Genomic DNA, 15,417 nt, shown 5'->3' on the forward strand with positions numbered 1-15,417 from the left:
CTGCTATGTATGGATACAGATAAACATCTACGATAGTTTTCTCACATTTGTAATTTTTTTTAAATCTCAAGATTGCAAAACATTTTCAGTGGCATTCTCTGATTGATTAATTAATTAGTAAAGATTGGTGAATGCATCCATGATTAAGTACAGGCATTAAATATAGTAGGGTGCTGATTTGCTGCTCTCAGTTGTGTTTATGCTTCATTCTCCTTTATCAGAGCTGACACAATTTTACAGGCCTTCTTAGGCTCTGAACATCAATTTGATTTGAAGACAGCTCTGAATATTTAGTCAAACTTCTATACTTAAACCAACATTTAAATTACAATTTTCTTTTTCTTTAAGAACATACTTTTTCCTCTGTTACGAATTCTGAAAAAAATATTTTCTGAAAAAACCCCACTGTCTTTTGTTTCAAATTTAGATTTAAAAGGTAGTCTGCCTTTAGAAAAGTCATGATGCAAATTAATTGGCCAATAATGGATGAAAGTAGACAAAAATAGCTCATCATAAGACGATCAAAATGCAGCTTGTTATATAAGTGGAAAGCAGATTTTACAGTAACTCAACAGCAACTTTAAAAACTGAAAAGCTTTTTTTTGGTAAGAGTCATTTTCCCTACCTTACAAAGAAAAAATATTAAAGATCTTCACTTTAAACTCAATCATTTATTCTACAGTATTGCACTAAGAACAGCTGACCACTTTGCTTAAGCTTGCAAAAAGTATTATTTTTCCTGTCCTATATTTGGTAATTTAAGTGGTGCTAGGCTATGTCTGTAGCTATGGCAGCTCAGGAACAAGATCTTTAGATCTATTAAAGCTAGTTCCATAAAAGCACCACAGCCTAATGCTTCATAGTGGTCAAAAACCCATTTAGAAGGGTTTAGAGAACAAAGAACTAAAACACGTGCTGCAGTTAATCTTGAACAGGATGTGCAGCCCTGGCTGGTATGGACACTGAGATTTTGGACATCAGCTACAACAGCTGGTGGAATCAAATGTAACACTGAAAGAGTTCTGTGATGATTTGAGGAATTGTCTGGCTTGGGTCCTTAGGACAAATCACAAAAAGCTTGTTCTTCTCCATTTCAGAAAAGATGGCTGGAAACATTCCATTACAGAGACATCATACCTTGCCACAGGAAGGGACATGATCCTGTTTCACTACCCTGCTCTTCACAACTGGATGCACTGGGCTTTTCAGGATTCCCAGGCACGCTGACACAAGCACAGAAGAAGACATCTGCCAGAGCTGGACGTGCTGGGCCATCTGTCTCACTTTTTGCCTGCCTCCCCAGCAGAGCCACCGGCAGCTACAAGCCAGGAAACAAACCTGTCTCAGTCTCAACATCAGCTGCTCCTACCCAGAGCTACCACAAGACTTTTATGTCTCAATGAACTGGGATTTCATGATGCAATGATGCTTCATAGGCAGTTTCTAACTTGCCCTAACCAGAATTGACAGACTGTCAAGGACTGACACACCAGACAACAAACAGTGAGAGAGATTGAGCAGATACACAGAAATACAGAGGGAACCAAGTACTTAAGCCATTAATTGACAGTACCTTAAAGAATCTAAATTTTACTCAACTTTTTTCCATTTTTTTTTTACCAAAATGTATCTGAAAACCAATCAGAAAACAAGGATATTTCATTTTATGTTTTGTCACTATGCTATTGAAGAATTAGAGCACCTCTAGTGAATTGCTGGGTTTACTGCATAAAAGTCTTGGAATCTGTGCTGTGTCTATTTTTTTATGTAACAGCTGACCAGGTTTTCTTTCCTCCCACACCTTCTAAGAGGTAAAACAAAGGTAAAGAAGAAAAAGCAAAAATCATACTGAGGTGATCTTAAAGTTAACATGACTGCTTCAGAGACAGACTGGCACTTAAACCTAGTATGAAAATACCAAGTTTGTTCATACAACTAAAAGAGAAAGGGTCAAAATTAGAGACCCTGAACTCAATCAAAGCTTTCTGTTGAACTTGGAAAAGTTTTGCTCATACATACCATCCTACTGACCAGCTCTGTTTTTGGCCATGGAAATTACATTCTTAAATTCCTGCTGGGACTATCTAAACTGCAGATGGGGCTATCTTTGCCATCTGGCAGTGTAGTGACCCAATCCACATGTGATGCTCTCAGAAAATGATAGAACTACATAAACTCATCATGGCAATCACAGCAAACTTCTCACAGTCAGGATGCACAGAGAGACTGCAGAAAGGACCTTTAAGAGAGGCTACAATGTCAGAAACACAGTGAATGGGCATTTTGGCGAATGGTTATATTCTACATTCATAATTCCAGGGAGGGGAAAAATGAAAACTGAGCAAAACTCTTTCTCCAGTCAATGGAAATGCAGACTTCTGCTACATTGCTTAGCAGTGATAAAAAAAACCCTAGTGGTAAAATTCCAGTGTGTGGAAGACAGAGCACCACAGTTCACAGAGTTTCACCTAAGATATGAGAGTTAACACCCTCATTCATACACTTGGAAGGCCAACAGCAGGACAACAGAGCATTACCTGCTGTGGGAAGGAAAGCAGCCACCTAGACCCACTGCCCCTGATACACAAGTCACCACTTTAACAAACTAAATGGCTGCAAGATGCTGCAGCTTCAGCTTCTGATGTGTTTTCCCAAACACTGAATTTCATTAAAATAAGTCAATGATAACAACTTTGCTATCATTTGAAACCTTTTCCCAAACTGATCACTAACAGCTATCCATTTTTTTCTCTATTTGGTATAAAATTGATTTCATTGTTTTGAAATGGGTTTTCCAGTGTGAGAGATACCATCAAACCTGGGAAAAAAACTATCTTTTGACTTGCTGGACTGGAGGTGCATTTGAAAAACAACCTGTAGCAATAATCCTACAAGATGCTCAACAGCTTCATCTTAGTCTACAGGCCCTGTGTCTTCTGCACCATTGAAAACAGAGGGTTGGAGCTCTGCCTTCAAGCCAGGTGTTACAACAACTGATTTCTTTGTAGCTTTAAAAGAATATTGCAAGAGCAGAAGATGATGAAATTTAGTATTATTTTAATAAGAAATACCAAATTTACACTGTTAAAGAAAGTCAGTGTAAATGTCAATAATGTTTCTCTTTGAAATCTTATTACTACAGAAACAAATATCCTATGAAAATATACTCTTTTTCCCCCTGAAAAGCTAATTCATCACAACCTATTATTTCAAGTCATTATTATTTTAATCATAATCTTATTTTACCCATATAAAACTTCCAGTAACTGCATCTTCTTCTTCAGTGTTTTTCTGTCCCACTTAGATTTGCAACATTGCTAATAATCCATCTTCCATCTGAGTACTCAGGTGTACAGCACAGGCCACAATAACCTCCAGTATCTTAAAAGTAATTAAGCTATTTAAAACTTACAAGTAATTTTTGAGTTTTTTATATATAGCTGACCCACTTGCCAGAACTTTGCAGAATGCAGAAGCAGATCTGCAAACACTGCCAGCTAACAGGTGTTCAGACAAAAAAGGCCTCCTGATTTGTTGCCACTCCATGGAGAGACTAGGCAGGACTAAGTGCTCTTCAGCAACAGCTGCCTGGGCAGGACATGGCAGATGAGTCAGGGAACTCATAAGGTTCTTTTATTTCTTGATCACCTGCTCTCCCAACATCTGTATGGGGTCACATCTGTATCAGAGTGGGAGAAGGGCAAAATGAAGCCTCACCAGCAAAACCCCAATTGCTGTTATCCTGATGGTGCAAACAAAAAGGAATGCTAACACTTCAAAAAAGGGCATGCAAGGTTAAAGACACCAAAAATGTAGCTAGGGTAAAAAAGTATAATGATGAAAAAGAAATTAAAACAATTACAAAGAATTTTATGATCTGAGGTCAGCAACACAGTAAAACCATTTGAATATTTTATAAATTTAAAAATGAAATATTAATTACTGACCTTAATGCCAAAGTGTAGGTTCCAGGTTGCCTTTGGCTTTCACGAATGAGATAACTTCCCTCTGCAACACTTAATAATTGGTCAGCTTCCTCTCTTGAGATCATCCCATGGAATCTAAGGAACAACAATTTTTTTTTAAACACATGCCTCTTCTCCTTTAGTGCACCTTTTGGTCTTCATTAAAAAGCACCAACAATAGTAATTAAAAAAGAAACAAACATAATGACTGATTTACAGGAATCTACAGTTTTAATTTATTTCCCTTTCTGCCTGTATTTGAAGTTACTTCAAATGGTTTAGAAAGGTTTCTAGGAAAGAATATATATGAAGCAAGTATATTGTTTTAAAATCTGCATGTATCAATTTAATGTGTAGAAATAAATCTGTTTTCTCCTGCTGGCTTCACATGTTTTGTGCTAGTGGCATGCAATCAAACATTTGGAAGCATTTGAGGATATTTTATGCAACCTCTGAGATTTTAGCAAGTTGCTGTAATCTCAGTAATTGCTGATGTAATAACCCAGCAATACTACACATCTTTTACCAAAATAAACATAAGATCTTCTTTGTTCCTCCACACTAAATCTAACCATCTTTGCATTAGCAATCTGAAACAGAAGACACATAGAGACTGATCATATATTGCATTTGGGATCCAAATATCTTTTCTTCCTAAACAGAAACATATTTTGCAAAGCCAACGGGAGAGGGAGATAGAAAAAGAAAATCCCTTGAAAGTACAGAAATGTATGTATGTTTTTCTCACTTAAAGTAGCACTCAGTGATATCCATATCCATCAGAAATTGCAGCTGTAATTTCAGACAGACAAAAGTGATGGCACTGTAATAAAGATCTGATGGTGAGACACACTGCTGTAAAACATTCAGAAGAAACAGAGCACAGACTAAACACTTGATACCTTTTCTGTAACTATTATTAACCAACATGTCAGGATAAACAACTTTCAGAGATGTTTGTTACTTACTCTCTTCCATAATATTTGGGTCTGTTCTCTACCTAGAAAAAACAACAGAAATTGTAATGTTTTATAACAAGAGAAGCCATACAGTACATGGACTGTTTACAATATAGTATTAAAACCAGAAAGGGATTTAATGTGAAAGTGCAGGCAAAAATAATCTAGAACATAATTTCCCCTGTGATTAGAACATAGGGAAACCAAAGGGACACCTTCAGAAAACGTTGCACTTGTGAATGGCTTAAAACGGAGTGAGAAAGGATGAGCCACTGGATCATGTCATCCTCAGGATCTGCATATACAAACTGATGGCATTAAATACTGCTTTTACAAAGTGCCAGACAGAGGAAATGAGTTTGCACTTCATGCATGTAAGTTCACCATATTGTTGAGTGCTCATCTATGTGAAACATCTATGAACCTCTTAAATTTACAGGCAACCTTCCATCACAGAGCTGTTGGTGTCCCTGCTGAAATAAAGCCACTACTACACAGCCCCTCAGAGTGAGGCCAAATAGTCAAGTAAATCATCAAGTGCCTAAGTCTTGTACTTCTATCACCTAAAAGACTTCAAAAACAGGTGTGCATGTGTTCTGTAGTGTAACTCCACCTTGTCTGTGCTTCAGAGACCTTATGGTGTAAATGCACACAATATGCAGGGCTGTCAGGGTACAAGTTGCCTGATAATTTTAGATGAAGTAATGCATCTTCATTTGTCCAGGAAGTTTAGAGCCAAGTGAGGAACAGCATATCCCACAGAAATCAGCTAATAATCTAAACCACCAGGTTATCCTTTCTTGCTAAATTTAAAGGATTTAAATTTAGCAAGAAAGGATACTGTTGACTTTTACTTTGGAGAGTAAAAGTCAACAGTTATACAACTTGAAATACAGAAGTATAAAACAATCCAGCTATGCTGAAACACAGAATGCCACATTAGTTTCTTTTTTCCATCTTTTCAACAAAAAGCCTATGAATATTAGTGCTTCTCTCCAGTTTTTTCAGTGGAGTATAAAGATTTCAGATATCCAAAACAACAAAAAACAACATACATCCAGATGTACAATCTAATAACAATTCTTCAACATTTCCAGCAAATAAAAAGCTATTGTAATGATTCATCAATTTGGAAAAAACATTCCATCACTGGAAATATTTATCATGTTCTAAAACATTTCCTTTTCCTTTATAACAGTAAACAAGAGTTGCCTGGTGTGATAGCTGTTTTCAAAGGGCCTGAAGAGACAAGATTATTTCAAAAAAGAAGAAAGGTCTTAGATATTTTTGCTAAATGTAGGCTATTTCTTCAATATGAAGATAGCAACATAAACAGAGAAAAAAAATGAATGCATTTTATTGTTGTTGTCATAGAAACTTGCAACAATTCTTAACTAAAACCCTTAAGCCAAGAAACTAGTTTAGGGCAGTTGTTAAAAGAATAATCCTGTCACGAATAAGATTTTGTTGTCTGTCTAGTGAGATTTTATCTTTATGTCAGTGAATTTATAAGACAGAACTGGAAAATTCATATAAGCAAAAGCATTCATTTTCAGAAATGGATTAGCAACTTGACAGGGCATCTTCAGAGTACTTGCAAGTCCTAAGAAAATTTATAACATACTCTGTGCAAACATTTGAAAATGTGAACAGGCAGATGACTGGAAGAAAGCATGTGAAAAAAAACCCACAGGACTCCCAGGCATTTGTAACTAGGCTTGCAGTCCATGTTAGTGGATGATGAGTTAAAAAGGAAAACAAGCACTTCTGTTAACACTGTCTCTACTGATCAGTTTTACCAACTTGCAATAACTTCAGTATCAATGTTGATGTGCAACACTTTTTGCTTGTATAAGACTCAGTGCAGCTGGAACCTCAATTCACTGAGTTTTATTGACTGTTTATTTGTGTTTTGGGGGTTATTTTCATCACTTTTACATTTACGATAATATTAGGGGGGTTTGACATCTATATTGACATACATTAAGACTTTAAGAAAATTCCATCAGAACTCAGCAGGGGCCTTCTAATTCACTCAGAATGACTGGGCTACACACACAGTGCAGTATGTGTGCATTGAGAAAACCACACAGACTCTCTGTAAGCCAAATTGACCATGTAAGACAGTAAATGCTGTTCTCAGGCTTTCTGTAAAGCTTCTGGCAGGTGTTACACCAACTGCACTCTCTGCAACTAAGACACAGTGTTCTTATCCTTAACTGCACTGGAACCAGAAGCAACGTGCAGCTTTCTGGGTCTTTTATGCTTCCTTGGACTTCAAAGAGTTTCTGGCAGAGTGTATTCTACAAAATTAATTCTACAAATGACAATTGCAGGCATCCACATCTCCTCCCTTTGCACCTGAGCACTGAAAGCCAAAACAGTTTAGTTCAGAAGTTTCAATAGTCTAACTTTCACAGTTTGTCATCCTTAAGTTAACAAGATAAAACCAAAATATCCAGACTGGAACTAAACCCATCCAAGTAAGGAAATATATTTTAAAAAAAGACGATAGCAAGCAATTGGTCCTATTAGCTAAAGCTGATAGATGAAAATACAGTGTAATTATCCTCTGCAGAATTCTTTTCTGATCTGGCAATATTTTTGGACTAAAGCATTGCTGAGTGTGAGTAGGAGCAGCCATAGCTGCTTCTTTTTCTCTGCATCCAGCAAAGATCAGCTGAGCCACTGCCGTTTGACTTCTCAGAATTTTTACTTATGGGAAAAATTTCCTGTTGCTGTTTGCTTGGCAAGGTTTTAAAAATTGTTCCTAAATTGGAAAACAAATGGGGGGAACAAAGCATGAGATACTTGTTTTCAACAAGTTTATTTGGATATCACTAATGCAGAGGCCATGGGAAAAAATTAAGGTCTCCCTGTGATACCTTCAAGAAACACAAAGGTCAACAAGATATCCACCATTGCTTGATTTGTTATTTTTTCAAACTGAGGGGTGAAGGCAATGCAACCAAATTTATGAACAGACAAATCAGGCAGACGTGGCAAGCAACTTATAGTAGACATTCCTTTGGAAAAGAGCTTAGCTACAATGAAATTTGGAAAGTCATCCCAGTCAAATATCATGCAAATAAAGCCACCTTTACAAACAGCTCTAGTAAGGATGTGCATTATATATGCCCATATTCTGTCTTTCTTGACCATTTTCACAATACTACACAGAGATGTTGTTTAACAGGTTTATTAACTATTAGCACCGAATTAGGATGAAGCCTCCTAAAAGGGCAGAAAGAGCCAGTGATTTTAATTATCTCCATACTATGTATTTTTTCATATAGTTATTTTAAATTGTTCATTGAATGCTTTTATATATAAGTCAAGGCTGCCCTAAATATGCCTATGCGTGCACCTGTGTATACAATATTATATGCACAAAAAATATTAATTTCATTGAGGAAATACAGTATTAATTGGACAAACAACATTATAATTTGCAGGCAAGCCTCATGCAGAAGTCAAATAACCTCAGAATGTTATGGAATTATCAACTTTAACCTCATGGAGTATTAAAAGACTTCGCTCTGCTGCACCTTCACAATAAAAAATCCCAAATGAATGCAATTCTCTTTTTACTTCAGCATCTCTCCACTGATCTGTGTGTTACCCTGATATGAGCAGAGCAGAAACTTGAATTCTTTGTATTTGAGAAGCATTTCAAGTTAAGTAGGTCATTCTGTTGAATACACCTCTCAGGATCAGCACTTGTACAATGTGTGCCTTTGCACATTAAATAAAAGGTTGGGATTTTTTTATGGTGTGATTTTCAATTATTCTTTAACAAGTGTTTTTCCCCCTAATCATCTCTGCTCCTTTTGTCAACAAGTGGATTACAATAAGGCAAGAAGAGCAATTCACGTGTTAATACCTCACCAAATTACATATTGTTCATTCCCACTGACCTCTTTGATGTTCTCAGGACCAAAATTCTCTTCCTAATATTTATGAATTTGTTTATACAGCTGAATAATTCAACCACTTAGGAAAAGATTCTGCTCCCCACTGACTCATGTGTGGCTGCTAATAGAAACCCAGCTGAGAAAGAACAGATCACAAAGCTCAACACAAGCAGGAGAAGCTGAGACCAGAGAGAAAGGTTAACAAGTTACTGCTTGCTGAATATATTTTCACTTCAAATCAGCTCAGCTGCATAAATTGTTCAACACTTACAACGAAAAACTGTTATCTGCATTATAAAGAATTAACGCAGAAGTCAGAAAATGCACACTGATAATGTACTTCTTAAATTTTGCCTTTATTAGTTAAAAATAAGCTTCCAAGAACTTTTTTAAAAAAATAAACTAATGCCTCAATGACAAAATTATTATTTAATATGCTCTTTTCTGCAGATAATTACCTGACTGATTCTTTCCTAGTTTTGTGTTATTTACTTCTATTCTCACTAGTTTCTAAACCCACAGTTTTTATTTCTCAGTTTCTACAACAGTGTTCGTGGTGCAGACACAGGTTTACTCTGCAGAGTTCAAGAAGCTATTTTAAAACACAGAATGTCTCCGTTTTTTGTTCACTCTGACACAGGGATAGTTTCACACTTACTTAAAATTTTTCATATGTTGTAATCTTGTTTGGAATAAATTCATAGAAATATGACATTACAGACACGAATGGGTTGCATTTCATTCTCCACTGATGACAGAACTTAGCAGTGTTTCCATTGTTTGTGATACTTTTGCAAGTCCCCCATTGACTGTAACAGGCTGGAGGCCACCACTCATCCATAGCAAATTCTACTTTTGCAAACCAGTCCAACTTTTTAATTAACTATCTCTATTAGAGCTAGTAAAATTTTCCAATTAACAGAATTTAAATTCAGTGAAAATGAGGATGAGAAAGTTGTGGTAGTCAGTGTGATTCATATTTGAAGATCTACGCAGATGCTTTTATATTTGGCTGGCAAGTTTCTTGTTCTATTCTAAAAAGAGGACAATCTGTATCTGATCAATAGCTGAACAATTTCCATCACATAGAGGCAGTAAAATTTTTTAATTTTAAGATACTGAATACACATTTATGTCTCTGCCAATTTGACTGGATTAGCTAATAATATTCTAAGAAACACTATGAAAAATAACTTAACATGAACTTTGCTTGTGAGTTCTTATCACCTAGGACAAAAGTCCTCCAAGCCCTTCTCTGCAGCCAAACCAGCCTGGGATATAATGCTAACCTATCTCACTGAATATTCCAGACTCCTTAATCAGTTTACAATTTCTCCCTGACTACAGAGCACATCTACTTTTACAGTCAAATAATTACAAAATAATTACAATTGTCATGTTAAGCATCATATGATTTCCTTAACTGTGCTGGTTCTTTCAATTATGGGTTGGTTTGGGTTTTTAAAATTTCTTCGTTGTTTTTATTTTGTTTTTTTTATTTTAAGTAAAATGAAGGTTCTAATTCTGTGGGAATTAAAACATTCACAAGTCAGATCCTCATGAGAAAATGAGGAAAAAATGTATGTTTCCATATATCTAAGAATCAAAAAGTAGTAAATGATTCTCAGTAAATGATGATACACATCAAAATGCTTTAAATTCCATTTTTAGAACAAATGGATTTCCGAGTACCAGTGCCCCAAGGATACTCACTCTAATCACAGCACAAAGTGTCCCAAGGAACCACTCTTTGGGCTGGACACAATTAAGTCCAGACATGGAATTACTGGACCGTATAAAACTGAACACTGTGATACCTACCTCACTAGTGCAGGTTATTCTTCTAGGATGGGGAGCTTCCTGTTGCAACTGATACACTGGGAGGAGGCAGAAGTTAAATTCTAATTAATAGAGAATCATTGTGTAAGTTAGGCATTTTAACATTAAACATTGCAGTTTAAATAAAGGAGACGTTCTGCAAAGTTTAACACAAGGATACAAAGGATGTAAAAATTTACTAACAAGTGGTCAGAAAAACAGAATGTTGCAAGCCAAAACAGAATATATATTTTCTTTATAATGAATTCATCAAGTAATATGGAATAACTAGGTGAGATCAGACAAGTTCCAACAAACAGATCAGAAAAAGGATCATAATAAACACAAACTAAAGTTCATTATATGTCAAACCAGGCTGCTGTCACACTTCCTTTGGTAAGCACATGGAGCCCAATGCTACTATGCTGGGCACACACCCAGTCACCTGCAATACATGAAGACTTTGCAAGAGTCATTCAGAACTGTGCACTATCAAACCCTCTGTCCTTGGGGTAGTGAACCTCCTTCCTTGAACCTATCTCTAAATTGAAGTGAATCCCTTTGATGCTTCCTAAATTCACATTCTGATGAAAAGAGAATTGACTCTTTTAAAGCATCCAACTGAAACTTTTTCAGTTCTAACTTGGGAAAAAAACCCAAAATGCTGAGATACTTACAGTAAGATTTCCAAACAGGTGGTCTGTATTCATCAGTATCTGAAAGAAAACAAAAAAATCTTAATGCTGCATAGGAAACATTTTAACACAGAAAAAACTACAAAAGCATTTGCAGATTTATTAAGATAATATTGCACCTAGGTTCTAAACTTACTTTTTACTATTATAGAAAAACTTGTTATAATTTCCCCCTTTTTACTTAAACTAAAAATGTGAAAAGGCATTTTCTTTATCTAGCTAGGAAAAAAACACAGAAACAAATCTGAAAAATGGCAAACATGCAGATCAGAAGCATGTGAGGAGGAAGAATGTATATTATTTTACTACGTATATATCTGTAAGTTCCATGTTCAATTACATCAGAAAGATTTTTAAAATCTCAATTTATATTCCAATAAATGAGTTTCCATGCAACTTATCCTGCCACTAGCTTTTTCCTCTTCTGGATAGCAACTAACAACTCCTAAAATAAAATCAGAGTATGCAAGGACAGTGAAATATTTTGGAAAAAAGAAGGGAGTTTTTTTCATACTGAGTACAAGCTCTTTCTGGAAGTAGTGAGCATATATTAAAAGTAACAACGTATTTCTACTCCAAAATTTTAATTCTCAAATACCATTTTAAAAAAATAAAATCCCAATGTCTTCTAAGTTCTGTCACCTTTATGACCTGTTTTACAACTGATCTGAATTGAGCTTAGGGCTATGCTGCAAACTTTGACTCAGATCCCCTGTTCTACTGCACTGACCAACTTCAGTTCTGATGCCACAAGTCAGCAAGGTTTTCAGCAAGATGCTTATCTGCCTTGGAGCTGGTGAGAATTATTCCATCCTCACTAGCACAGGGTCACAGGCTGAGGCAGCCTTGCTGTCTGAAGCCACTCCTGACTGCAGCGTTCGTGCCTGAGCTCTGTTTGCAACCATCTGCTCATTGGAACCACCTGCTGCACCCAACACAATAGGAATTTCTAGTTTTCATTATAAGGTTACATAAAAATCAAGCAATCTGGGAACCTGTTGCTTGAATTTTGGCCTGAGTGGCATCTCCACTTCGAGTCCTTAAGGGTTGCAAAACTGAGCCTGAAGCTGAGATTTTGCTTTGCCTCCCCTTTGAGTAAGCAATGTCTTCTTCAGATACTTGCTGTAGTCCATCTCTCACACATGGTCACATCAAATATCTCTAAACTAGAGCTTAGTGGAAGGAGATATTTTCCAGTTTAACTGGCACAGGCTTTGCCAGACCCTCTCAGAACACTCCCTGCCCTGACTGCACTGTTATTTTGTTCCATATTTTACCCCATATTTTAGCCCTGTGCATGAAGAGGGTGCAGACCTTGCAGACCACCTGGTGGAAGTGGGTTTTATAAATACAATTCATTATAACTTTATTTTTAAGGCAGCACTCAGTTAAACTGCCATCCCCCTGATTATGATGGGGTTTGATCTCTGGAAGGTCCTGCAGATGCTCTACCACATCCTGCAGAACAGCAAGAACACCTTGAATATGCAGACACCTTAAGCAGCTCGTGCTTCACTGTGGTAGTAAAAGCAAATCAGCAGCAACAGATGCAGCCAGGGTAATTCATTCCTGCTTTGATACCTTTAATTAAGGCAGTGCAAGTCGATTCATTCCAGAAGCATTGTAACATGATCCTTTAGCAATGCAATGTCACGTGGAAAAGGGGCAAAATTTTAAAGTAAAAATAATGGCTTTAGTCCCAGAAGACAACTCTTACCCACCACCTGAATTTACTTTTCATATACTCTGGGTCTTGGCAATATATGCCTAGTTGAATTCACAAATAAATAGTTTAAGTAAAGGACAATACACACTGTATTTTTAAAATATGAGCTGACTGGTAGGAAAATACAAACATCTTGGCAGTCTAACCTATACTTCCTCACACTCAAGCCATGCAATTGTTACAGCTAAGGACATTGTGGTTATAAAACTAAAAAGTGACAATATTTGTGCCAAATGAAAAACCTCAAACCTTGTTAAAGTCAGACAAGAACAGCAGTTACTTTCATACAAGAAATAGCTAACATTCAGAAATGGAAAGGAATGATTTATGTTATGCAGCTGTGCAGAAGGGTTTTGTTAGAAAAAAAAATCTGTCGGTGAGCTTTATTGCCTTTACAGTGTGAGAATACCCTCCGGCCATCCCACACGAGGTAATGAAAAAACAAAAGGTGAATTCCATTGTGATTTTTTAAAAAAAGTGTAGCAGCAAACATAAGCACACTGAAACAGTGAAGCAGAGGGTTTGTAATGTTTGTTTCTGAGCAAGAATGTTTCTGTTACTAAAACTATCCTACTACACAAAGATGAAATAGAATAAGCACAAACACCAGCTCTGTCTATTAGTTATCTGTTTTTAAAGGTTAACCGATGTGGGCCCATTTAATACATCAAAAGTATTTAGAAATTCATTATTAAGAAAAGGGTTTGATTTTCAGATAGTACAGGCTTCCACGTGCAGCATCTCCAATTAGGCTTCTGAAAAGCACTTACAGGCATGATAAAACCACATAAAATGCAGAACCCAAAATACATTTTCTCACTAATGCTGCAGCACTTTCTAATTAATGCAATAAACTACACTGTCAGTTCTCAGATTTTTTTCACAGTAACTCAGCTCTGCTAAATGTTTCCAGGATAAAATAATTTTCCACAAGCTGTGCATCAGGTTCTATCTTAACTGTATTTTCTGCCCTAAGTGAGATGCAATTAAACTTAAAGCTACTCTTCTCCAAAGGCCTCGAGCATTAGGGAAAACATAAATAAGCTGATGCTATCAGCTCTGTCCAGATATGATCCTACCAGCACTGGTCAGATTTTTACCAGTATGAAGGCACTCTCATCAGCAAAAGCATTTCAGATCAGGGACACTGTCCATGTACATAAATTGCAGTTTCAAACTGAGACCAGTTTCAAACTGATACTTTCCCTTAGAACTAACTGGGCTACAAACACAGTGAAGATGATATGTACTTAAAAACCACACAGATTTCCCAAAAGCCAAATTTACCATGTAAGACAGTAAACACTTTTCTTCAGCTTTCTATAAAGCTTCTGACAAATGTTGTTACACCAGCTTTACTGTGAGCAACTCAGACATAGTGTTTGTTCTTACTTTGGCAGTTTGTACAAGCAGTATTTAATGCCATCAGTTAATATATGTAGAATCCTGAGGATGATCCAAGTGGCTCATCCTTTCTCACTTTGTTTCATTCAGAAGTGCAAAGTTACCTGAAGATCTGCCTTTGGTTTCCTTCTATTCTAATCACAAGAGAAATTCTGGTTACTCAGCACTTGCTTGCCATTGTCCTCTTCACCCACAACATACTCCTCTCTTTTCCAGGACTTTGCCTTCCCCCAGCCTTGGCAATCTCCACCTCCATGCAAGACTCTCCCCTCATCCTTGAGCAGTGCTTTGGTTTGCTTCCCCATGTTGTCCTGTTGGGATTCACCTACCCATGCCACTCTATCTGCTCAGCATCTCATTCTGAAGCAATTTTGTTTCATCTCTACTCCAAGGCTCCTTGCAATTTGCTTAAATACAGAGAAAACAGCCCAGAGCAGCACACCAGGCAGCTTCTGGCAACAGTCACAAATGTCACAGTGGGCAGGAGTGTCACTCTCTGGGTCCAGAATGCCCTCCTTCGAGCACATCAATTCACCAAGAAAAAAAAAAAAAAAAAGGAAACTATGCATCTTGAACATGAACCACCTGCAATTAATAATTGAAAAGTGTAGACTGACCATCAGAAATACTCACTTCCACAAAAATGGGCTTCTGCCAATAGACAACCATACAGCCATTTAGAAAGTTCAAATACAGACACAAACACCAGGAGAACACCTCAGATTTTCCATAAACACAAATGTGACTAATTGTGACATTACAATGTAGCATTCCCCTATGTTATTTTGCTTCTTTCTTACCCACTCCTATTTTATCCACTGTATAAATTTGCACAACTGCAGTTCTTTCAGACTGTACATTTTAACTGCAGATATGAAAACTGCTACTATTGCCTCAGACTGTTTAGAGTGCTTATCTTTGTGTATTCTTTTTAAA

The 15,417-nt window shown here is 36.7% G+C and overlaps 1 protein-coding gene across 1 annotated transcript in view; it reads right to left on the reverse strand.

The window, feature by feature from the left end:
• CHN1 (chimerin 1) overlaps positions 1-15,417 on the reverse strand; it is an 88,474-nt gene that overhangs the window by 56,293 nt on the left and 16,764 nt on the right. The window contains exons 2-5 of the mRNA XM_077785063.1: positions 11,334-11,372; positions 10,656-10,715; positions 4,934-4,961; positions 3,948-4,061 (exon numbers count right to left, since the gene is read on the reverse strand). Coding sequence (XP_077641189.1) covers positions 3,948-4,061; positions 4,934-4,961; positions 10,656-10,715; positions 11,334-11,372 — 241 coding nt within the window. The remainder of the gene's footprint in view (positions 1-3,947; positions 4,062-4,933; positions 4,962-10,655; positions 10,716-11,333; positions 11,373-15,417) is intronic.

Source organism: Lonchura striata, chromosome 8 (assembly GCF_046129695.1).
Source record: "Lonchura striata isolate bLonStr1 chromosome 8, bLonStr1.mat, whole genome shotgun sequence".
Classification (NCBI taxonomy): Eukaryota; Metazoa; Chordata; class Aves; order Passeriformes; family Estrildidae; genus Lonchura; species Lonchura striata.